Source organism: Peromyscus eremicus, chromosome 14 (genome assembly GCF_949786415.1).
Source record: "Peromyscus eremicus chromosome 14, PerEre_H2_v1, whole genome shotgun sequence".
NCBI classification, from domain to species: domain Eukaryota; kingdom Metazoa; phylum Chordata; class Mammalia; order Rodentia; family Cricetidae; genus Peromyscus; species Peromyscus eremicus.
This window is the reverse complement of record NC_081430.1, coordinates 63,617,189-63,643,400: the sequence shown is the minus strand read 5'-3', so window position 1 is coordinate 63,643,400 and position 26,212 is coordinate 63,617,189. Positions and strand designations below refer to the sequence as shown.

At 45.0% G+C, this 26,212-nt stretch overlaps 1 protein-coding gene across 1 annotated transcript in view; it reads right to left on the bottom strand.

Annotated features, from left to right (window-relative positions):
- Ptprn2 (protein tyrosine phosphatase receptor type N2) overlaps positions 1 to 26,212 on the bottom strand; it is a 749,243-nt gene that overhangs the window by 468,923 nt on the left and 254,108 nt on the right. Inside the window, exon 4 of the mRNA XM_059279385.1 lies at positions 547 to 649. Coding sequence (XP_059135368.1) covers positions 547 to 649 — 103 coding nt within the window. The remainder of the gene's footprint in view (positions 1 to 546; positions 650 to 26,212) is intronic.

The window sequence follows — 26,212 nt, the reverse complement described above, 5'->3', positions numbered from 1 at the left end:
ATCTCAAAACATTGCATACTTATCTAGGTTCATTCTTGCAGTAGAATGAGCCACTCTTTGGGCAATATTTCAAACTCCCTGTTTCCCATTTCATGACCTATAGGAAGTGGGACTGCTAGGCAATCACCCTACAGCTGGAAGTGCAGGGGAATGAAATGACACAGGACAAATTTTTGCTGTGGGAGAGAAAGACCAGGACTTTCTGGATTAATCCTGCTCATTGCATTGTAGTAAACACAATTTCCAAGTAAGAAATCAGAGTTCTGATCTTACTTCGTTAGAGCAAATCTCTGAAGATGCAGGGTTCTACTGGGAGGTGGGGTGGTCTCATAGACAAGCAGAGGAGAGACCCATGACATGCCTCTCAGTGTCCAGAGAACCATATTGCAAGGTTACTTCCTTTTTCCTTTTCGGAAAAGCCTCTTCCTCGTGGATATCTATTCTATACCAAAAAGATGGAGGTTGCTTTGCTATACTAAAAACAACCAAACTTAAAGATATGGCTGTGGCTGGGAGCAAAAAGAGACAAGTCATGCCTACACATACCTGGCTGGGCTGGAAGCTTCCCCATGCCATGAGTAGGCCTTGGGGAGGTTTGCAAGCTCCTGGGCCATCACATGCTGGGTATAGTCATCTTGCCATGTGAAACCTGTGGAGAAAGGAGTATAAACCGAGGCATGAATTTGCAAATGTGGTTAAGTTCTTATATCAGACCCCCACAGGTCTCTGTTCCTCCAGCAAATCACAGGGCCTTGTGGGGTTTAGTAAGATTTCCTTTACCTTTCTTAAACTTTCAGACCCAAACGACAATCAGCCCTTTGTTGTATTGATTTAAAAATAGGTGCAGTGGGTGCCAGCTGTGGCTGGCAGACAAAGGAAACCTAAACCAAAGAGACTTTTGTGCAATGCAGAAGATGGACCTTGTCTACTGGGTCGGTTCACGTACAGCAAAGATGCCCCCATCAACAATGGGCATGTGGTTGCCAGCATACCTGCCCTGCTGCCTTGCTCAGCATATCCACTATATTCTGACCTAGTTGCACTACCACACTGGAACAACTGTTCCCCCAACCCATCTTGCGTGAGAGCCCAGCATTTGGTTGGATAGGGTTACATTCCTGTGAAGCAATTACTGTGGGTTTAATGTACTAAATCTCAGAGCCAATTACATTATATTTACACTCAAATGTTGTGACAAAGAGCTTTATAACAAGGGGGAAGCAGTTATGAAGGCAAAATCCATGCAATTGTGCATTAATTACATGCATTGTGGATCACATGATAATTATGCTCAGAATTACCAAATAACTCCCAAGAATAATTATTATGCAATTTGTACATTTTAGATCTTACGGTAACGCTTTCACACTTAGAGCTACCCCATGCAATTATCCGTAATTATCTAATCACTAAGCATCACGTAATTACAGAGGTATATTTTTATGCTCTGTGCAAAAAACAAGTTACAAAGCCTTCAAATCAGGACAGCTTTGTGTATGTACATGTTGCAACATGTGAATGTGTATGCATGTATGTTCATGTGTGTGCATGGGTAGGTGTGTGTGTGTACATTTGTGTATGTGTAGGTATTTGTGTATATGCCTGTACTCTCCTGTGTGTGTGTGTATTCAAGTATGCGTGTGTGTGCACGCGTGTGTGTGTGTGTGTGTGTATTTGAGTATGCGTGTGTGTGCACGTGCGCGTGCGCGTGTGTGTGTGTGTGTGTGTGTGTGTGTGTGTGTGTGTGTGTATTTGAGTATGCATGTGTATGTGTCTAGTATGGTAAAGAAGTCCAGAGCACACACTCTTGATAAAGTTTAGACAGACGTGGTTTTCATGAACATACTTAAACGTTTTTCAAATGCAAGTGTGAATTGTTAAAGCTCACAGATGGCAAGAATCAAATAGCCGGCACATCCTGAGTCCCAGGAGCCCCAGTGGTAGAAATACCAGGAGGGCTCTGGCCTGAGCCCCAGCTCCTCCAGAGCAGCTCTCTGTGGAAGGTAACTCACTGCAGGGCGTGCAGCCCGGTCCCTACAGCCTGCAGTGTTTGGTGATGAAGGCAACAGAAAAACAGGCCTTCTGTCAGGTGCGTGTAGTACCCTCCAGTCCGTTCCCAGGAGCATTCCCATTGGAAAGCACATTTCGATGTTAACCCAACAGCTAGCATTTTACGTTTAGAAAACAAGCACACTTTAAACATGCTATTCCCCAAGGACAGCCTTACTATTAATATTTATCAGGCAACAAATAATTGAGAGCATAAAGGAACTTTGCATGAAAAATTTTTTCATTAAAAATGGCATCTTCCGGGCTCGGGAGATGACTGGGTTGGTAAAGTGCATGACTTGCATACTTCAGGGTCTGTGTGATCTACAGAACCCACATTTTAAAAGCTGAGCATGGCAGCATGTGCTTGGAATCCCAGAGTTGAGAGGTGGAAACGGGGGATTCCTGGGTCTCCCTAGCCAGCCTAGCACACTTGGCAAGTTCCAGGCCAGTAAGAGATCCATCTTAAAAAACTGAGAAATAGCACCAAAGGTTGTCCTCTGGATTCTGATGTCCACACATACACACGCATGTGCACCTGCACATACAGACATGTACATCCATGCACACACACACACAAGCACACACAAGCACATACAAGTAGCATTTTATCGCTAAACAGCACACTGTCTGAGCACAGGGCTGCGTGTGCTGAGCACTGTGACAAGGGCTCGGTCTTGCTCCTGAAGCATGACTGGCCAGGGTGGAAGTCAGTGTGCAAAGGCAGTCTGAAGGGGATCTGGCCCCCAGCTCAGATTGATAAACTTTCATTTGAGCAAAAAGTAAGTGTATTCTTGTGTTGGAAAGAAAACGGGCTGAGCATCACTATGAACTTCCAAGGAAACAAAGTACCCTAGAAGAGATGGCGCATCTGCATGAAGATGGAAAGGTGGCCCACGTGCAGGGAAGTAGGAAGACTAAATTCCTCCTGTTCATTCATTGACTGCTTCTAGCAACCTTAGACATGGAGGGCCAAGGGTGGAAAGAACTAGTAAAGAAGGAGCCTACAGCAAAGCCTCATGCCTTTTGTATATCTGCCCAGAGGTGGACTAAAGAAACAACCCATAAATGCCCTGGGTGCAGACAGAAAAAAAAAAAAAAGAACACACACACACACACACACACACACACACACACACACACACACACGCCTACCTCAGTCAATCTGAAGCCAGAAAAGGGCAGCCCAGCAAGATCAAAGAGTGTCAGACAATCATGGGCTCCACAAGAAAGTACAGCAATCTCTCACCCCTCCTTCCATGCTGGGAGTCTGGGGGTTCCTTCCTCCTAAGCCGTGATGCAGTGTTCCTACACCACCACCCAGCTTTGAAGAACGCTGAGCTGGGGAGTTTTCCTGCACACGCCCGTGATACATGGGATAACTGGAGGCTGTAACTCCTACGCCTCCCCACCCTCAGATGTATAAAGAGGCTTGGTGGGGGTCTGAACCTCCTCCACTGTTAGCTACGAGGAGTACTCTAATCTACCTTGCCGAACAGCACGGTTTAAAGATGCCCGGAGCATGAAGTTTAAATGGAACACAAGCCCTGCTACAAAAATACACAGATCCCAGTAGGAAGTCACTGGTCCTACCAAGAACCAGGGAGATCTCACGCAGAGCACAGAGGCACCAGCACTGGGATGGCACATGTTATGAAGGCCAGGTGATGGTATAAAGAAGCCACAGCTTCAGGGAGCAACTGTGAACCCATGTGAAACAGAAGAAAATGGAGAGCCTCAGCAAACACAGGGGATAGTAAAAGAATAGAGAAGGAAGGACTGTAACCAAAGACGATGAGCAAGTGGATCTGTGGGTGTCCTTCTTAGGACAGGAAGAAGGAAGAGTTAGTGAACTATCCCCCTGTCTCAACAACACAGAGAAACAATGGCCAGAGCCCAGGAGTCTCTGGGGCCATAACCAAAGGTGTTCAATCCGTGCCACAAGAGACTTGAGGACAGGAAAGATAAAGCAGGACTAAAAAGCCACTTACAAAAGTGAGGCCTGAAAATGTCTCCATATAGGCAAGTGACCTAGACTTAAAAACTGAAGAAGCTGGAGAGATGACTAAGTGGTTATGAGCGTTTGCTGCTCCTCCAGAGGACCAGAGTTCAGTTCCCAGCACCACATCAGATGGCTCACAACTATCTGCAACCCCAGCTCCAGGGGATCCAATGCCTTTGTCTTGCCTCTACAGGTACCCATATGCAATACACACATATATACATATAAATACAAACAAAATAAATCTTGTTTATACACATATATGTGTGGATGTTATGAGATGAAAACTAGAAGCTAGAAATTTCTTATTTAAAATAAAGTTGAGAACCTCGCTCACCCCAAACATAGCAGACCCCATCTGCCAAGATTCATGATCATTAAATTTCTGAAAAGCTATAAAGAAAAATCTTGATGCTGCCCCAAATAACCTCTTACCTACATAGCAAAAGCAATTCAAATGACAAGGATTTGCCATCAGAAGGTAAGCCATGGGGAAGCAGCATGTTTTCAGATGCTGAGAGTAAAGAGACCTCTCTATAGCATCCTGAGTCTGCAGCCAGGAATGGAGAGCCGTGGGAATGAGGCAAAACGTCTCTCTAGCATTCAGTAATCTATCAGACAGCCAGGAAGGACCCTCAGAAGTGAGGGGTACATCAAAATACTCTGAAGCACAATGAAAGTTTTCACCAGAAGACCTGCTCTGAAAAAACCACTCTGAACTACTCAGATTATAAAGGAAGTTGTAGAAGGAAACAGCATCAGGAAAGAACAGGGCAAACACACAGCTCACACAACCTTCTCCCCTGCCCATGTTTGAAAGTGGAATCAGACATTGTAACAGTCACATTCTCCCAAGGGCAAGAGAGGAAATGCTTAGCTATTATGTTATCAATGAGTGGTTAGGCCAAGTGTCATAAACAAGGGGAACCAGGATACAAACACACTGCTCTAAGTCACGTGCATGCAACTTAATATCTCAAGCAACCACTGAAAGGGGGTATTGAAGACATATGTTCAAAAGCATTACCAGTAAAATGAATTTCCAAATACATTTAAGTAATCCAAAGAAAGCAAAGAAAAACAGATAAACAAAAAGTAGAAAAACAAGCCTGGAGTGAAGCTAAGTACTACAACACTTACTTAGCATGTGTGTAAGTCTCTGGGTTTCATATTGAAATACTCAGAAAGGAAGAGGAGGAGGAAAAAGGGAAAGGCAACATTTAAGTTTAAATATGTCAATAATTACACTTAATGTCAATGTGCTAAAAAGGTAACACTGAAAATGTTTAAATACTCAACTATATACTACCCATGTAAAATTTCGAATGTAATTATATAGAAAGAATGAAATTAAGCACATGGATAAAAAAACGTACCTTGCACACATCAGCGGGCAGCAGCCTAGGCTATATTAACATCATATGAATAAGCCGGCAGAGTAGAGATTACAAGAGACGAAGCAGAGACATGCGTAGTGGTAGATGGGCTAGTCCACAGACGACATGGCGATGTAATCCTAAATAAGTCCACGCCAAACAACATAACAGCAGAGTATGCAAGGCAGAAATGACAGCTCTAAAGGAGAAACAAACCAGTCTGCAACATCAGCAGCAGGTTTCAACATCACTTTCTTAGCTAGACTTTTTCTTAGATGGACAAGTAAACAGAAAACAAGCAATTCTGAAACACTCAACAGTGCAACTGATGAACACGTGTGGATCATACTACCCAAATAAGGGCAGGACACACACTCCTTCCAATCTCCTGTGGAACACATACCACGACAGACCATAGCCTGAGCCATGAAACCAGCTTGGCAAAAACTGAACAACAGAATCATTGATTGTGACTCCAAAGCAGTGGAGGCAAGCTAGAAGTCAGCAACAGGATGATAGTGGGAAGTCCCAAACTTGGATGTTATACATATGTATGAGTAACCCATGGATCAATGACAATCTGAGGGGATAAATGTGTTGCACTAAATAAAAATAAAAACGTAAAAGCACATCCAAGTTTATGGTACACAGTAAAGTCAGTTTAGCGAGTGGAAACTGTACCACAAATGTTTACATTGAGGAAGAAGGAAAGTCTTCAATCTGTAACCTAAACCCCACATCAAGAACCGGCGTAAAGAGCAATAAAATACACTCAATGCAACAATGAAAGAGACGAAAGTAATGAATTTTAAATTAGAAAAAAAGAAAATCTGTGACATAAAAGATTGAAAAAAAAGAGATTGCAAATTGCTTATATTATCAATGAAGTGAGATGTGCCAAGATTTTGCAGGCATCAAGATAAAATAAAGAAACAGCTCCACCAGGATGAACTTGATACTGATGAAATAGGCCAATTCCTCAAAAACACCAAGGGCCACAATTCATCCATTTTAAAAAGGATTATTTGAATAGCTCTATAATTGTTAGAAAACTTAAACTCAGAATTAAAATCCTCCCCTGAAATAAATATGTAGGCCCAAATGGTGTCACTATAAACTCTATAAAATGCTTAAAGAATTAATATGAATTATGCATGAGCACTCCCAGAAAATAGAGGAAACAGTTCCCAACTCATTTCATGGCTAATATTACTCTGATAGCAAAGGCAGATGAAAGTAGTACAAGAAAAGACACCTATAGATCAATCTCCATCATGAATGTGGGACAGACATGTCACTGACAATATCAGCAAATGAAGTCCAGCAAGAATTAAGAAGAGAGCCGTAGGCATGTCACGTCCAGAAGATACTCTTTCCAGCACTCATCCCCAACTTCTGGGTCTTCTCTCCTCCTCTTCTGTGATGTTCTCTGAGCCTTGGAAGGGGTTTGATGGATGTCCGATTTAGGGCCAAATACTCCAAAGTCGTTTACTCTCTGCACTTTGGCCCAGCTGTGAGTCTCTGCATAAACTGCTTCCCACTGCAAAGATAAGCTCTGAGGGCAGCACTAACAAACAGGTATAAAGATAAGCACTTAGTAGGTAGTTTCACACTCTGACCACTTAAGAATCCCACAATAGTAGTACTGAAAGAGCCAGTTTCTCTCTGTAGATGGTAAGAGGAAAGGGTCCATGTTGAAGACGGAGGTTGTTCACACATTTGACAGTGAAAGCAGAGGCTGGGTTGAAGATTAAAATGGTAGTGTCTGTGGTACCAAGGAAGAGGAATACGAGAGCTGTGGTTGAGTATGAGATAACCGAACTAGACAGATAAGAGGAAGAACAGGACTCTGGGCCACTGATGGAAGGACAGATGCTCCCTGTCCTCCAAAGCCCTTGAGTGACACATATGAGGCACTGTTTCTTACATCCTGGTTTCTGATGCATCTAATTGTAACAGACTAAATTGTAAGTAAGATTGGCTTCTAACAAGAAGCTTCCACCTAGTTTAGGAAAGTTAACCCAGACCATCCCACAGACAAGGAGTTAACTAAACAAATGCAGCTACTTCTTGGTGGCTGTGAGAACAGAGATGATTTAGTCCAATTACTGAGATTTAAGACGTCTGCCAGGTCAGAGGAACCAACATCAGCCAGTGACTAACAGCTAGCAGTCAGCAATCGACATCAGCAGCTAACAAAGCACAAGCCAGAGATGGACGAAGTGGGTGTCCGAGACCCCTAACTGGGTGGGAGTACACGAGCAGACCAAAGAGACTGCATAGAGGGTGTGGGTCCTCTATGGCTCATGATAGCACTGAGAACCAACCAATCTCAATGCAGATTACCTCAGCCTTTGTTCACTGTCTGCCATGACAGTATAAAAGACCCTAGAAAAAGGAATCCCCAGGGATTTCCCTGGCTCTTGGAAACACTTCCACTCTTGGGAGTTTCTCTCATTTATCCTTAATTTCTCACTTTTCTGTAATTCTGCATAATCTCATGAGAGTTCACATCTCTAATCTTCATTGCATGAGACAATGACCTCAAAGCCACTGTCTCAGGTTGACCTTTGGTGACCTTGAGGGTCTGGCATCTCAGGGCCCTGGGTGAAGGAGATCTGAAGTGGCTCTCTTGTTTAACATAGTGCTATGTACTGTAGCTCTCGCTATAGGACAAGATAAGAAAATAAGGAAGTATGAAAATCAGAAGCAAAGACATGAAACTATGCATATCTCCAGAGGACATGCTCTTCCACTTGGAAGTCACAAGGATCCTACGTAAACAAAAAACGTATCTGTTGTAATAGGAGTGTTGATAGTTGTCTAGGGCGATTTCAGAGCTCATTCCATTGGAACAATGAACTGAATATCCAAGAAAGATTAAAGACCAAGCCATGAGGAACTGAAAGTGAACTGCTTTATTCCTTCAGGATAGGAGAGGCCCTAAGGCTGGGAGTCCCCAATGGGTGCTGGCTTGGGTATTTTATTGGGCCACTGGACTCTCTCCCCTTCCCCATAGTAGTCCAGTTTAGATACCCACCCTCATGCCTTCTTGCCTTTTTTCTTGCAATGCCTTCTGGGAACACAAAGCCTCTATCTCAGGGCCTCCTCTGCTTCCTTTGACTATATATGTCCATCTAACTAGCCATCCCTGCATGTCACTTAAAAATTCCATAATTTCATTTAAATCTAGCAAAACATGTGCAAGACTCAAATGCTAAAATTCATAAAAAAAAATCTGAAAAATAGAAAGTGTGCCATGTCCATGGACCTAAAGCTCCAACTAAAACTAATCAGTTACCCTCACACTGAAATTCTGCAAGGGCTTAACAAAATCCTTGTCCAAACCACAGCAAGATACTTTGTTGATATAAACAATTTATATGGAATAACAAATTAACTAGAGTAGCTTTAAATTGGGGTAAAAAGAGGAATATAACCAGATAAATCACTATAGAGCATCCCAAATCCAATCATATTAGTACACTAATACAAACTGTTTGTGGAGGAATAGACAACTAAATCAACAAAACAAAGTGGGGAACACAGAGATAGACCCACACAAACATGCCCAAGTGATTTTTGACAAAAAAAAATTTCAAAAATAACTTCATGATGGAAAAGTTACCTCTCCCACATACCATGCTAGGCATCTATAGACAAGGCAAGAGATTCCATTTCCAGCTCAGATGCATGTAAAGTGCACCCAAGGGCATAAAAGTTTAAAACTATATAATTTCTAGGAAGGAAAAGACATCATCTTTGGGACCTAGGACTAAGCAAAAGCTCTTGGATTTGGACTGAACATCTATAAAAAGAAAAACTGAACAACTGGACCTTCTCAAAATCAGAACCCTTTGCTCTGCCAAAAGCTCCATTGAGAGGGTAAAATGATGGTGCAGAGTGGGAGAGAAGCCACGTGCACTGCATCTCAAAACTGAACACCAAAAACAACCCAGTCATAAAATGGGCAGGAGACATTTCGGTGCAGAGGCTCCACAGATGGAGAACAAACACATGAAAAGATCCTCGGCACTACCGGCCATCAGAAAAATGCAAAATAAACCCACAATAAGATGTCACTCCACACCCACCAGAACAGCTAAGATAAGTAACATGGATGGCATTGAGTTCTGAGGAGGATGTGGAAAAACTGGATCACTTTAATTTTCTGGTGGGAATATAAAATGAACACATACTTGTTATGTGACAATAGTCTCTGGCCTTTATCCCAAAGAAAGGAAGGCATGTTCAATCAAAAACTTGTATAAACATCTAATAGTGTTTCTTATAATAGCCTCCAAAAGGAAGCAACCCCGATAGCCTTTGATGAGTGAAGGGTTAAGCACTTGGTGGTATATCCACATCATGGAGTACTAGGAAGAAATGATGAAAGAATGGTCAGTATGTGCTATAAGCCTGGGTGAATCTCTGGGACACTATGGTGAGTGAAGAAAGGTATGCTACAAAGATTGCAGTGAGCAGTTTTCTCTGCCACATGTCCCTGACGTTATCATCTGGCAATATCAGAGGCCTAAGGGAAATTGGTTCACCCAGCCATGGCCTGGAACCTCTAAAAGCATGAGCCAAAACAAATATTTTCTCTTTGTAATGTAATTATCTCAGATGTTTTCTTATAGTAACAGCAACAACAAACAAAAAACCAAATAACACATAAAATTATCATCAGGAGTGTGTGTGTGTGGGGGGGGCCTTTAAATATATCTCAACCTAAAGTGGCATGAAAGAACCTTTAAAACTGGGTTAATGAAAGGCTTTGGAAGAGCAAGCCAGAAAGAGCCTTCCTTGGCAGAGATGAACACACCACCATGGTTCCTAGCCTGGGTTCCATTTACCAACCTGCCTCTCACATCTGTGCTATGCTATGATGACTGTTAACCTAACTTGGAACCCATATCCCGTGAAGTGTGGCTATTAGGTCATTGGAAGTGAGAGTATATGGGCCTTTGCTCATGGTCATGTCAAGAATCCTTCATGTGAGCTGTTCTAGGGACCAAACAAAATTTCCCATGAAAGTAGAACCACCCCAATATGGTAGGTTACTATAAAGAATTCCTTAATGAGGATGAGACCACCCCAATAAGCTCTACTATGAGAGATGGATGACCCCAATGAACATTCATACTAGGGTAGGATGATATCAGCAAACTCCGGGGGTGAGGGGGTCAAGATAACTCCACTTGGTCAACTGATTGGCTGCTAAGTCCTCCATACTGGCTGTCCACATTCACATCCATAGGTCCATAAGTACTATGTCTACTCTCCCAGGGGCTTTCTCCCAATTTAGACTCATCTGCTGAGGTGACCATGTGGACCAATGGGATGAGTGTGGAAATATCTGGCTTGGGGCTAGTGCTCAAAGCCAGAGTACAGTGGGTCCCTTCTGCTTGGTGGTCATGTCATCCTGTATGTCTGGTGTCACAGCTGTCCCCACCTGTGTGGGGTAGACATAGGCTGGTGAAGGCATGCCAAGCAAACCTTAGCTGCCAAGAACCTCATTTCTGGTGGTTCCAGCTGTAGGGGTACAAATCAGGGCATGACTGAGAGTGGTGAGTGCCAGAAGGTACTTCTCTATCCATCACAACAAGTAATGCTTCAGGTGACTCAGGGTTGTGGGATGCTAACGATTGCTGAAAATGGACATTCTCTGTGAATGGTTGGTTGATTCACAGATAGATGAGACTTAGATATACATTTCTCCTAAGGTTTGGGTCACACATGGAAAATATAATTGAATTAAAATCAGCATTTAAAGGAAGAGTACTTTTGCTGTGGACAGAGCAGCACAGCACAGGGGAGGGTTCCTCATGATCCTGCAGCACCCCCACACTTAGAGGCAGACAGAGGCCTAGATGATAGGACTCATCCATAGGTCTTTTCAGAGATTTGAGCTGGGAATGTCCTGATCCTAGCCTACATGGGGAATTGCCAAAGTGACCAATAGCAAGTCCTGTCCCTCTGACCAGTACCACCTCTTGGCTCTGGGATTGACCTGATTGGCGCAATAGGGGATGAAGAAATGACTCATGTACAGAAGAGCCGGGATGGGGAGGGCCATGAGCTCTGATGGAGATGTACCAGCAGCCCAGAAAATCAATGCATTTATGATACACAGCTGAATGAAGAAGCAGGTTTATAATGTACTGCTGAACAAGGAGGTGAATTAGCTAACTTGTGGGGGGGGGGCGTATCACTCTAGGGGAGTAGTCTTATGCAGCAGTCATCCTAAAAGAAAAAGTTTTCTGCACAGTCTGTCAACACCCACGCTCATCCATGGGAAGCCTTGCCACTCCATTGCCATCCTCGACATGCCCATTCTCACGTCAACAGTGCACCTTCATTCAGGACTCCGTCCCTGCTCCACAGACCAGTGTCTCCACCACTGAACACAGAATCTGTTTTGATGGCTTCCCATTCTGGCAAATGTGCTGTCTCGAGGAAGGAAGGCCCTTTGGAGAGGCTGAGGAACCTCTGAAGTGCTGGCAGAGGCAGTTTGAAGCAGCGGACAAGCAAGAATATCATTTCAGAGAAGGTTTCGTGGGGTGCTGAGAAAAAAGGGTTTCTTTTGTGTTCAGGTGAAATATTCTATAGCTATCTGTTAGATCCATTTGGGTCGTAATGTCTGTTAGCTCTGTATTTCTCTGTTTAGTTTTTGGATCATCTGTTCATTGGTAAGAGGGAGGTTCTTAGTATTACTGCAACTTGACATGCCATGTATTGTTGATATCTGTGGGAGGCCTGCCCTCTTCTGAATAGAAATGGAGGAGAAGTAGATTGGGGGGCACAGAGGGAAAGTCGGGAGAGGAACTGGGAGGGGAGGAGGGAAGGAAAACTGTGATCAGGATGTAAAATTAATAAATAAAATTAAAAAAGAATGCTCATTCCACACCTTGTGATTATACTTGTCCACAGAACTTTTCAAAGTAGGACAACCTACATTCTAAAGAACACACTTTTTTTTTTTGCCTTTGAACTTTGGGAAGGATTGAGCCAGAAAGCTCTCACAACCAAAATAGTATGGTTGTGTTGGTAATTCAACCCCACTGAGCTAATAACTAAGGCTACCTCCTGTGTGCTGGTGAGTCATGACATGGGATAAAGAACAGCAAATTTAGTGACAATAATCCAAAAGTGAACGCTTGAGGAACAGAGAAACATTTTTAGAGGCAAGAATGATGGGCTAGGAGAGGCAAGTGGCGGTGAGTGATAGGGCTGTCGAGTGGCCAGAGCAACTGTTCCTAGTCCCTAGGTGACTCCAGAGGGAACACGTCAACAGGCAGGATGTGCAGCCTCCTCTCTTGCCTCCCCCTAACCAGCCTGGATAGAAAGACGCTGGTCACACACTAGCCAGGATGGGACTATTCCGGCAGCTGGCCAGCAGAGTCAACAGCTTGGGAGAGGGATGGACTCAGAAAGAGTTTTCCCACACACTGTGGGGCTCTCCTGTGTGGAAGGCCACAAAGCAGGAGGAAAGGAAGACACTGCCTCACAGAGATGAGGAAGGGGGTCTGCTGTGACCTGTATTTACAGAAGAGGATATGGAGACAGCATGTTCAGACACTGACACCGCACCAGCAAGAAGAAGAGCTGGGACCAGCCTGAGAGGAAGGTATCGCGGTCCCCTGCACCTCGCCCCACACTGCACATCCAGGGACCAGGGAAGGGGAGGGGTGCTGGTGTCACCATAACCATGACAGCCACTGCAGGGACAGAGTCACGCTTAAGAAGGTAATGGCACTCTGCTTTGGGGGCACAGAACTGGAGAAAATGAGTCAGACCCTAGCAGACTTTGAAATAGAATCCTAAAGCAAGGGCCCCACTTAAATATGAAGATAGCAGGGGCAGCATGAGGAGCTAGGCCTTGGACCACACACTAAGAACTGCGAGTACTGCTCCTGCCATCAGAGCCCCGATCCTGGCCCTGCAGTATACCACGCCCACTTCCTCCTGACAGTCCTTTAAGACAGAGTTGCCAGATTCCTGGGGAGAGGGGTAAGCCTGTAGGTCGGACGGCAGCGGCATGCTCGCAGCTACCCAGCGATAACAAGGGCTGCTGGAAGAATGAAGCTGGGAGCTAGATTCTCTCTCTACAGCCAGGGAGAGACTTTTACTTGAATCCAAAGTTTACAGTGTTTGCAATGAACTTAAAAATTTCAAAACAGCTTTAAAATAAACAAACAAGAGAACACGCACGTGCAAATATAGCACATTATATGTACCCCATGTACACACACGTGTGTATACACCAGCACAGAGAGAATACAGATTTGTAGAAGAAAGCAATAATTTTTATAAGGTGCATACTTCCTATGCAGAACTCTAAGTCAGAGTCTCCTGTTTTAAGCTATGATACAGTCACATTTGATTTCTAAGCCACATTCCCAATACCTCCCTTCAAACAGACACTACCTAATGTTGAGCACTCTCTCATTTCAAGCAGTTATCAGCTGCCTTTTCTAACTGTGCTGTCATGGAAGACATTTGTAACAGTTCTGCCATCTGCTAGAGCAGAGCCAATAAATCACTTGTTCTTAAAATTAGTGTGTGAAAGTTTTCTAAGAGAAAAAAATGCAAAATCATTGGCAGTAAATGGCACACATTTTTAACTTATCCGTGAGAATTACAGAGAATGGAAGAGTGTAAAATGGAATTCAGGAGGCAATGGCTATGAAGGCCCATGCAGGCTGCGTGGTACGTCATGTATCCTTAGAACAATGGAGGTGTCACGCTCATCTTTGAGAGGAAAAAGCATGACAGGCCATGGAGATCATGAAGGGCCCAAATGTTCTGCTGGGATCCCGAGACACGAGCCCTGGGCCCTACTGACAAACTGCCACAAGGACTGCCTTTCTCTCCGAAGGACACGCCCCTCATGTCAGCATGTTGTCCATGGAGGGCAGACATTCATACCACAGAGCCCAATGCGCAGTAAGCAGAGCAATTTTGTAAACTGTGAAGAACTTGGAACCAGAGACATGGCAGAAACACCCATTTCTCTATTTTCAATCCTTTGGTGGGGCCCAGGACCACATACACAGGATGGCTCCCAGGAGAATGGACAAACACATAGATGCCATGACAGCATGTCATGGTCAGGACAAGACAAATCACATCCTTCCTTCAACCTCCTTACCCCATGGTACACCCTCATCTCTCTGGAAATGAGAGGTCCAAAGCCAAGATCCTCCTGTGGCCTCCCTGAGTGAGGCTCTGGGTTACCATGGTGACTCGCACTTATCCCTTGTGTTGGCCACAGGTGGGATTTGTGTTCGCCTGAGAGCCATGTGTCTGACAGGTTTCCCGGTCCATCCTCTCTGCTGCAGAGCATCAGAGCAGGAACAGTACATGCCATGCTGGCTGCCAAACCTCTAGATGCCAATTACTTAGAGGGAGAAAAATCATTCCTACGCCTCTGGGTAGAGAGTGGTGTCACCATTTAGACAGCTCAGTGAAAAGCATCAGGCCTGCATTCACTGCAGTCCAACCTGAACACATTGCTACTAAATTATTTGTGGGCTATTGGACGGTGTGTGCCCCACGGGGACTCCAGAGCTGGAGGCTGGGACCCTCTCTGCTCACTCTGCCCTGGTTATCACAGCAAACAAGAGATGTGTCTCTACAAAGCATCACAGAGTTGACAGGAGGTCCCACCTGCCTCCCTCAAGTGCCTGGTTCTCAGAGCTGCTAGAACAAGATGGATTCTTTGTGACAAGCTGGGAGTGTTAAGACCATGGAGGAGAAAAAGACCATTAACTCAGGGGCTGAACAAGATAACATGTCCTTATAGTAACTCGGCAAGCGAAACAGGGCACAATGGCTATCTCCATCACTTCTCCCAAACCAAATCACCTAGAACATAAGCACCCCTGGGGCAACAGGGCTCTTCAGCGGGGGAGGGGTGGGAGGGAACACGCCATTTTATTTAAGGAGGCCCAACCAGCTGTTCTGTACTCCTGGGCTGGCTAGATAAAAGTAGATTTGGTCCCATGTTCCTCAAACCCTTGTCATGAAGCCAGGAACTAAAGCCAGTGGGGAAGAGGAGATTGGTTATGCATACCAAACCACACTAGACTTACACCCACTTTTTAAAACACTTTTTGAGCACTAACCCTGGGGGAAAATAAAATAAATACACAAGTCTTCTATCTAGGCTCTATCTAGGCTGATCTCATTTCTAAAACCTAAAACCTAGAGATATTCAGGCAAACCCATGGAGAATTACGCAGGAGCCCAGAAGCCTGAGGTCCCACTTTCTCTGGTTGAACTTTCCTTTATACTAACCTCTAACCCCATCACAGGGCAATACACTACAGAACTTGGTGGAGATGGGTGCATAATATACAGAGCCCCCTTCCATGTGTATACCACAGAGAGCCATGCACACTGCTCTGGAAGAACCACCGCCCCTTGCCAGAAGGCCTCACCCTTTGCTGGTGGGCTTCACCTTCACTGGAGGGTATCATTCCCAGCTCCTTGCCAGGCTGTCAGCTTACCTACCCCTCTGCTCCTGGGGGCCCCTAAAGAATGTAGCCAGAAAGCAAATAAGAACTAGTACTCCTTTGGTAGCAAGGTACTCAATGTTCCTACCATTGTTCTACTATTAGCCTTTCCCAGTCCTTACCCCAGGGGACCTGCAGCGTTTTACAAAGGTAACTGTACACTGTGAGAAAGGAAACATCAGACTTCCTGGGGTCTATAGGATATATTGTATCCATCTGAATTAACACTGATTCCTGGAAATTCCGAGAAACATTGTGGCCCTCCAGTTCAAGTAGAGGCTTACAGAGATTGATTGGTGATTGGTGATTAATGGAGTTCTGGCTGAAGTCTGACTCACAGTAGGTCCAGTGGGTCCCTGGACTCACCCTGTGATTATTTCCCCAGTCCCAGAATACCTTATCCACCATCATGGTATTCACACAGTACAGCTTCTGACCAAGGAACTCACTTCACAGCCAGAGAAATGTGACAGTGGGTCCATGATCATAGAATCCACTGGTCTTACCATGTTCCCTACCATCCTGAAGCAGCTGGCCTGACAGAAACATGACAAAGTTACGGGCCAATTAGGTAAGAGCAACCTGGAGGATCGGGGCAGGGTTTCTCTAGAATGTGATAAATGGTTTGAATCAAGGTCCAGTATATGGTATGGTTTCTCCCATAGCCTGGATCCATTGGTCCAGGAATCAATTATCACCTCTAGTGACCCACTAGGAGAAATTTTTCTTCTGGTTCCTGCAACCTTAAGTTCCCTGGCCTAGAAGTTCTAGTTGCAGAGAGGGTGCACTCCTTCCAGGAGCCACAGCAAACATTCCATTGAACTGGAAGCTCAGACTTTCCTCTGGCCACTTTGGGCTTCTGATGCCCTTAAGCCTGAGCCAGCGATTCTCAATTCATGGGTCATGACCCCTTTGGAGGTCCAACAACCCTTTTACAGGAGACACATATCAGACATTCTGCATTATCAGATATTTACAACATGATTTATTGCAGTAGCAAAATTACAGTTATAAAGTAGCAATGAATACAATTTTATGATTGGAGGTCACCACAACGTGGGAATCTGTATTAAACAATGGAAGCATTAGGAAGGTTGAGAACCACTCCCTTAAACCAACAGGCCAAAAAAGGAATAACAATGTCAGGAGGGCTGATAGATCCAGATTACCATGGGGAGATTGGATGGCTTCTCCACAACAGAAGAAAGATTATGTCTGGAGTGTAGGAGACCCTTTAGGGTATCTCTTGATGCTACCATGTCCTATTATTAAAGTCAATGAGAAACTACAACAGCGTAATCCAGGCAGGATGACAAAGGACACAGACCTTTCAGGGATGAAGATATGGGCCACTCCTCCAGGAAAACATCCAAGAGGGTGGACAGAATACAGAATGGGTAGTAGAGGAAGGTAGTTATAAATACCAGCTAAGGCATGTGACCAAGTTGCAGAAACAAGGATTATAGTTGAAAAGAATATTTCTGTTGTATTTTGTTAAGAATGCATTCGTACAGTTATTTGTGTTTTCTTTCATTTATTTCTTTTTCATGTAATGTAACATCAATTAAGAGAATACCAATGGTTATTTAAGTTTGAGATACTAAAAGTTCCTTAAGGGACATTACCACCTATTCAAAATTTATAATGCAGTTCTGGGAGGGATAGTTATATCACATTAAACATAACATGACCTGGTTGTGACCTGGTTATTGTTTTAAATTGGAAATTAAGCATGACATAAGGAGATATGATTGTGTGTCAAGTTGACAAGTCATGGACTTGTGATAGCTATTCTTGATTGTCAATTTCACTACATCTGGAATTAACTAAACCCAAATGACTAGGCATACCTGTGAGGGATTTTTTTTCTTAATTAAATTATTTGAAGTGGGAAGACCCCCTTCTAATCTGGATCTTTGAGGTGGCAAGATAAATCTTTAATCCAGATCTTTTGAGGTGGGAAGATCCACCTTTAATCTGGACCACACCTTCTGCTAGCAGCCCATATACAGGACATGGAAGAAGGAGGCCTCTCTCTTTATGTGCTTGCTCTCACCCTTGCTAGCAAGTCCATTCCTTCATTGGCATTAGTGCCTCCTCCTTTGGGATTCTGATGTTTACTGAAGACCAGCTGAGACATCCACCTTCATGGACTGTAGCTAGAGTTTTCCTGCCTGGCCCACAGTCAGGACAAATCTCTGTCACCCGCTAGTCCCACAGCCGCTCAGACCCAACCAAGTAAACACAGAGACTTATATTGGTTACAAACTGTATGGCCGTGGCAGGCTTCTTGCTAACTGTTCTCACAGCTTAAATTAATCCATTTCCATTAATCTATACCTTGCCACATGGCTCGTGGCTTACCGGCATCTTCACATGCTGTTTGTCATCGTGGCGGCTGGCAGTGTCTCTCTGACTCAGCCTTCCACTTCCCAGCTTTATTCTCCTCCCTGTCCTGCCTATGCTTCCTGCCTAGCCACTGGCCAATCAGTGTTTTATTTATTGACCAATCAGAGCAACACATTTGCCATACAGAACATCCCACAGCAATGGACTAAACAGCTCCTATGTTCTTGGACCTTCATTCATAACCAGCCATTGTTGGATTAGCTGGACCACAGCCTGTAAACCATTATAATAAATTCCCTTTCTATATACAGAGAGAGATTCATTCTGTAATTTTTGTTCCTCTAGTGAACCTTGACAAATATAGGCCCAAGAGATGCAGCCTTCCTAGGGAAAGTATATCATTGGGGATGGACTTTGAGACTCACAAGCCTCACCTGTCTAATTTGCTCTCTCTGCTTAGTACTTATGGTTGAGGATGTGAGCTCTCAGTTTCCTGCTCCTGCTTCCATGTCTGCCACTTGCTACCATGTCTCTCTACCATGATAGACACTTAGCCCACTGGAACTGTAAGTTGAATCAATTCTTCTATAAGTTACCTTGGTCACAGTGTTTTATCCAGGCAAAAGGAAAACTAATACACCAAATGCCCCTGTGAGCTGGCGCTCTGGCCAGCAGAGCTCATGGCCAGCCTCTCGGCTTCTAGCCCATCTCTTTTGACCAATGGCTCTTCTCACCATTGGTGGTGTGGGACCCAGTAGAGGTGACTTTGGATGTCCTTTGCAACTAGAAGGCAGAGGATGTTCTCTACAATGGAAGCTAACCCAGACCAGGCCACTTAGGAGGCCCAGCATAGCGGGAGCATCAGGGAAGTTTTCTAGAGGGAGAGAGAGGAGGACTGTGCTGGATAGTTTTATGTCAACTTGATACAAGTTAAAGTCATTTGAGAGGAGGGAACTCAATTAAGAAAATGCCTCTGTAAGATCCAGCTTCAGGCAAGCCTGTAAGACATTTTCTTTATTAATGATTGGTATGGGAGGTCCCAGCCCATCATGGGTGGGACCATCCCTGGACTAATAGTCCTAGGTTCTATAAGGAAGCAAGCTGAGCAAGCCAATAAGCAGCATTCTTCTATGGGCTCTGCATCAGCTCCTGCCTCCAGGTTCCTACCGTTTGAGTTCCTGTCCTGACCTCCTTTGATGATGAACTGTAATATGGTAGTGTAAGCCAAATAAACCCTTTCCTCTCCAACTTGCTTTTGACATGATGTTTTGTTGTAGCAATAGAAACCCTAACTAAGATAAGGACTAAAAGGAACTTGAAGGCCGTGGGGACAGGACCTAGGTGTGAAAGCCAAGACCCAGAGTGTGCAGCTAGAATCAAAATAAATCAAAAAGCCAAGTGGAGCAATGTGATTGCAGGTGGAGGGCAGGTACCTGAGGTGCCCTCAGAAGTCTTCTGCTCATTCCTGGTCATGAATATTGGGCTTACTTCCAGCTTCTGTTTCCTACAGCACGAAGAATGTTGAACGCATGGCCCATGTGTGGGGGCTAAGTTTGAAGTGTTTTTAGAGGCTGGCTCTTGGAAGTACGAGTGCTGGTCAAGTGTCCCCAAACAGTAGTGAAGGAGATTGTAATAAGTTCTCTTCCAGAGAACTCCTTCAACTATGAGAGGGGCCACCAACCTCTGCCCAGCCCAGTATCTCCTAGTTTGGGGTAAGAAATTAAACTTTGTCATTCCTCAGATTTGTGTTTTAGGATGAATGAGATCAGATGCTACACATCAAGTGTGTGTAGGTACCCTCTGTATATAAACAGCTCATGTGGCTTTTGTGTCTGACTTCTGTACGAGAACGTTTAACTGTGTCTTTCTATTTACCTTAGGAATTTTTCTTCCATTCACTTTTCTGTCAAACTTATTACTTTTCCTACTTGGACCTTTGGTTTTTGTATCACAACTGAAAAAGGCTCTCACCACATAAACAAATCCACTCACTGTGCCTTCTCCATAAGTTTCTTTATTGCTTTCATTTACATTGTTGATCCACTTGGAATTTGTTTCTGCCTAAAACATAAATTTTTTTAAAAAAGAACTAAGATTCTTCTCCAAACAAAACATAATTTTCTGGACAATTGTTTTTTTACTATTGATTTAAAAACCCATCTTTGGCTGAGCATTTTGACATACGCCTTTAATCCCAGCACTCAGGAGGCAGAGGCAGGCAGATGTCTATGAGTTCAAGGTCAGCCTGGTCTACAGAGTGAGTTCAAGGACAGCCAAGACTGTATAGTGAGACCCTGTCTCCAAAATTAATTAATTAATAATAATGATAATAGCAACCCACCTTCATCACATTCAAATGCCATATGTATTTGTGTGTGCTTCTGGGCCATAGGCCATTCTGCTGCGGTGGGAAGCAGGATGCTTGACTCAGAAGCTGTTAGCCCTCACCTGTACTCTGATAATTTAAACAGTGTTGATATCATCAACTGCATGAAGACTTTAAATAATCTAACTGCACATCTACCTGCCTGGCATTTCACAGACGGACCAGGATTACCGTAGATCTGATCAGTTTCGCAGAGTCTCCTGTCCAGGAGGCTGTTTCTTCACTGAAAAGAAGTTGTTTTGCATTTTTTAAAAAATGTAACATATACTCTTTGAACTCCCATGATTTCTCTCCTAGTATGTTTCCTCGTTTACAGTTAATTTCATTACCTTTGCTTTCCCTTTCCATTTCAGCTTCTTTAGTCTTTTATCCCGCCCCACCCCACAACTAGCCGCTACCATTATTCATCAGTTTTACCAGCTTTCCACATCTCACCCCTTAATTTCTGCTCTCTTTGCAATTTCCTCTCTTATGCAAGTCTCCTGTTGTTGCTCTCATGACTCTGCAACATCAATCCTTCATCCTTTTGTTTCTGGCCTTTCTTCTGCAGGAGCATGGGTGCTCAGCTAGCCAGACAGTCTTGTGGCCCTCGGAAGCATGTCCTAGCCCCAGTGCTCCTAGGGTCCCAGAGGAACAGAAGGGATCTGTTGAGGGTGAGGATTTATTTCTTTTGCTGGAAAGGGGACAAGGCAAATTCCTTGCCCCTACCCCACATTTCTGTCCCAAACCCAGTGGACAATGAGTGTGAGATCTCGGGTCTGATGCTGGAGAAGAAAAGAGAGCAGGCTCAGAAGAGCTGGATACGGGGGCTGGGGGTTTGTCTCAGAGCCACTGGTCCAGTGCCAAGGAATGCCCACAGCCAACGTCCTGTGTTGGGGGTTGGCAGGTCCTGGAATGGCACAGTCCCATGCTGCTGAGTCCCCTTGCTTGTCAGCTGGAAGATTCTCTGCCTAGGAAATGGACCACAAAACTTCCTTCTTAGCACTCTTCAGCACATCTGTGGCTGTTCTCTGACCTGTCTCCTCACTTAACAGCCAGGTATGGAGTGGTGGCTGCAGGGTCAGTGCTCACCCTCATCTGGTGGGAGGACTGAGAGCAGCCGCTCTCGTGAGGGCTCTGAGGGAGCTCATCCTGTGGTGATTTTATTTGTGCTTTAATAAGTAAAGCTTACCTGGAGATCAGAGGAAATAACAGGCCATTATAAGTAAACAAAGAAGTCAGGCAGCGGCAGCACATGCCCTTAATCCTATCACTTAGCAGGCAGGATCTCTGTATGTTCAAGGCCACACTGGAAACAGCCAAGCATGGTGACACATGTCTTTAATCCCAGTACCAACCACAGAGGTCTGGAGGTCTGTACAGAAAGTGACAGGGCTGTGTAGGAAGAGGAAGTGATATAACTGGGCTAAGAGAGCCAATGAGAGAACAGAACAGAAAAGGCATATAAATGTAAGTATACAGGAAGAAGTCTCTTTGGAAGCTGTGGAGTTGGTAAGGAGAGGTTAGCTCATGGTTTGTCCTATTCCTCTGATCTTTCTCTTGGGCTTTAACCCAAATTTCTGGCTCCGTGTTTTTTATTGATTAAGACCATTTAGAAATTCGTCTACACATCCTTGGCCGGGTGTAATAAGAACAGTTCACAGGGATGGCTGTGGGGCTGTTCCCACTGGGCCTTTTCCTGGACCACTGCCAACAGCCCTGTTCCTCGTCTCCCTGTCAGGGAGTTCCTAAAACCCACCCAGGAACTCCCTTCTGTCTCCTCCAGCTGAACGAGGCCCTCCCATGCAGCCCTGGGGCATCCCGATATGGAGAGCTGCTATGTGCTTGCCCTGTGGTCTCCTCTGCCTCTAGTTCTTGATGTCTTTGGCTCCACACTGTGCACTTGGGGTGAATCTCCGTCCAGAGCTGCAGGTAGGCTGGATATCCCCTCTTCTGACTTCTGCACCACCCCAGCAACTTTGTATCCTGTCTCTAGTGAGATAAGGGACAACTGGTGGTCTCCACTTTTGTGAACTTGGGATCTTCTCCAGAACAGCCTCCCCACTCACCTCACTCCCCAAATTAAGGGCTTTAGGGGTTTGGGGATATTGCTCACCGATTTCTCCCTGGCACTTTTCTGTGGCAGGTGGGTTCCTGGACTGTCTTGCTTCCTCCGTAGCTGCTGGCAGGTGGCATGCCAAATGTCACTGGTGGTTCTTTGCCATCTACCTCTTGGTTTTAGCCTATCTGTGGTTATCACTTTTAAGCATTTGAGAGAAATATTTTGGGGCCTTTTCTCACAATGCTCTCTCTCTTTTCATTTTGTGCTGACTGGGAATCTCATACACGCATACAATGTGCTTTGATAAAGTTTACTTCCCATCCCCTCCCTTCCAATTCCTCACCTATCCCCATCACTATTCTCTTCCAATTCCATGTCTTCTCTCTTTTTAAAAGAGTCCACCTAGTGCTTTCAGTATGGACACAGATAAAGGGTCATCTACTGGAGCATAGGTAGCCTCTTTGGCTACATCTCTGAAGAAAACTGACTCTCCCTCATCAATTGACAATAGTTCCCCAGGTAGGAATGAGACTTCATGCCTATCCTCACCCGTGCTGGAATTTTGTTTTGACAAGATCAAGCCAGACAAAATCACAATGCTATATTAAACTTGAATTTTCTACCCCTTTTGAGTCCCCTCACAGGGCAAGCACTGCTCTGACTACATTGCAGTGGAGGTCCACACTGCAGTGTATAAGAATAAATTCAACATCATCCCACTGTGGGTAATGAAGATGCAGAAGGGTGGGACAGGGAGGTCAGAAGCTGAACTGGAATACAGGATTAGGCAGTGACACCAGGGATGAGAGTCTGAAACACTGGACAGACTGGTTTCCAAGCATACTAGTTAGACACTTGGAGACTGCAGGAGAGGACACCTCAAGACAGATCCACAAAGCCCAGGCAAGCACAGCATTGCAGAAGGAAGTGACAATGACATGGGACCCAGCCATCCTTGGGCATGGCCCGGGACTCTTGCTGCAGGTAAACCCCTGCAGCCAGCAATGTTCCCGATTAGAGTCACTAGAAAAAGTCTAAAGAAGATTTTGAGATTCCTGAGACTGGCGTTGGCACTGTCAGCCGCCTCTGGTGGAATTTAAAGTAAATGGCCACTGCTACTGTGGGAGGTAGGGCTTACCTAGTAAGAGGACTGACTCACGAAGGACTTCCATGAGTGAGTGGGGTTCTCTCATATCTGCTCACAAACTTCAAGTATGGACCACCAGGGAGCAGTTACATGTGTGTGCATATGTATATGCATGTGTGCATGGGCTCACGTACACACGTGAATGGGAGGATGCTCACACAAGAGCATTAGAATGATTGCAAGCCCAGCACATGCAATGCCTGCCTGTCTCTGTGGGTGTAGGGGCTCATTAGAGCCAGCAACAGACTCCGAGACATGAAAGAGCAGAACGGAGCCCTGAGATATTCGAGCTGACACCACATTGGGCTGCCTTTCCAAATCAGTACCAACCTACAAATGGCTTCATATCTGTTTTGCAAGATTGTGTCCTCAGCATACAGTTCAAATTGTGTTAATCAACTCCTTAAATGAATAAGGTTTCATACATAAAATTTTGCTTTATAAATGTTTTCTTAGTAGCATACAATGGAGCATCCATTCACAAACCATGGTTGACAGAGCCACCAATGTGCCTGGATGTAACCATTCCTGACAGCCTAGAGGAGTTGATTTGGATGAAGGCTCTGGTGCTGGAGTAAAATGTGCTTCCAAAGTGACCCAAACAGCAATGACCTTCTATACTATAGACTTTCTAGAGTTATAGGCAGTAAGGCTAACATCCTCATATACATAACATGTTCACTCAGCGCAGATTTTCTGAGAAAAGTCCAGCTTGACTCTGGACCAAACTGCATGTTTAGAAAGTTCTAGCACAACTCAGAGCTCAAAGAAGAACAATAGTGGCAGAGGTGGCCCTCTCCGCCCCCATACTGTGAAAAGTGTGCCTTGAGAAACCCACAAAACTGCAGCCAGGGACATTGCTGGTCACCAGAATACACAGGGTCCCAGCATTTTCCTATCCTAGCCGTCTGGAAGAGGATACATTCCCAGGCAGTAATGCCAGGGCCTAAACTGCCACAGAGCTAGACCTCTCCCTGTGGAAAGGAAGCAGATAGACCCTCTGTGAGGTCCAGGCAGCTACTCCAGCAAAGATGCAGCCTGAGCAGAGAGGACAGAAGAAGGACAAATCATTGAGAACCACACCCGAACCCTAAGCTCTCTCAGATGCTAGAAAACCCAGGTCAGTTGCCATGGGATGTTTCACTTACGATGATTCCCTCCTGACATTCAAGTCCATCCTTAACACCCTCACACCCCACATCACCGTGTTTTCAGTGGGGAGGGGTCACATGAGGAATCTCTGTCCCTTATACACAGCCCTGCAGAGGACTCAGCACAAAGAGCAGCTGTGTGGACTCAGTGACCAGCTCCAGAAAATGCCATGCTAGGAATAAACCCCTCAACAGAGGAAATACTCACACCTGAAGGAGCTGAGCTCAGATGCCAAGCACCGTAAGATCTGCAGCTAGGGGACCACTGGTGTGTCATTTAAATATCTACAGTGTGGCCCAGAAGAATGCTGTATGGTCTTCTATACAGAGTATAAAACTGTAGGACAAGGCCTTGCCACTGTAGCCCTCAACTCTTACAGGTCTGAGACCACTGTCTAGGTCCCTCAGTTCATTCAATATACTATTTATGTGATAGGAGGCATCACACTGGTCCTCAGTAGGCCCCACCCCAGGGTAAGAGCAGGGCATGGTGGGTATGATGAGGCAACTCTCACTAGGTCTACCCAAGAAATTCTCACATGCCATGGCTGCCTTGAGACTTGAACAGGTCTCAGACCCTTGGTCAAGTGAGGAAGGAAAGGAGCACAGGGTAGCTTGCCCCTCACAGAAGCTCTTGGCTGCCTTCAAGTGTGAACCAAGAACTGCCTGAGTCTTACAGGCATTGTCTTGGTGGAAGACGCTCCAACTAAAGCCCTCTTTCAGCCACATCACAGAGCTCTCCTGTCCCTATCTGAAGGCATTGGCATCCATAATGAAGGAGAGTTAAGGGAACAGAGGAAGACAAGGAAAGCAAAATCGGGCTTGTTGAGATGGCCACTACTCGTTCCCAGAAGACACTGCACATAAAAACTGTGGGAAAGCATGAGGATTAGGCATCTAAACAGAACCAGCTGGGGAAAGGAGATGACTGGGCTCTGTGAAAACACCCAAGCCAGCTTCCATCCATTTAGCAGACTTCCAGACTTAGGTCTCTCCTATCCCAAAGAGCTAAAACTATCTCTTCACCTTTCTCTGCAACTTGGTCTTCTAGTCTTTCCCAAATCAATTCTTTGTTTATGTCAGGGAGCAAACTCAGCCACCCTCTACACAACAGCCAGCATCCTTGTAACATCAGTGTTCTAGGTCTGCCTACCCATGGAACCTCTCCTCAGCCTGAGAGCAGACAAGGTG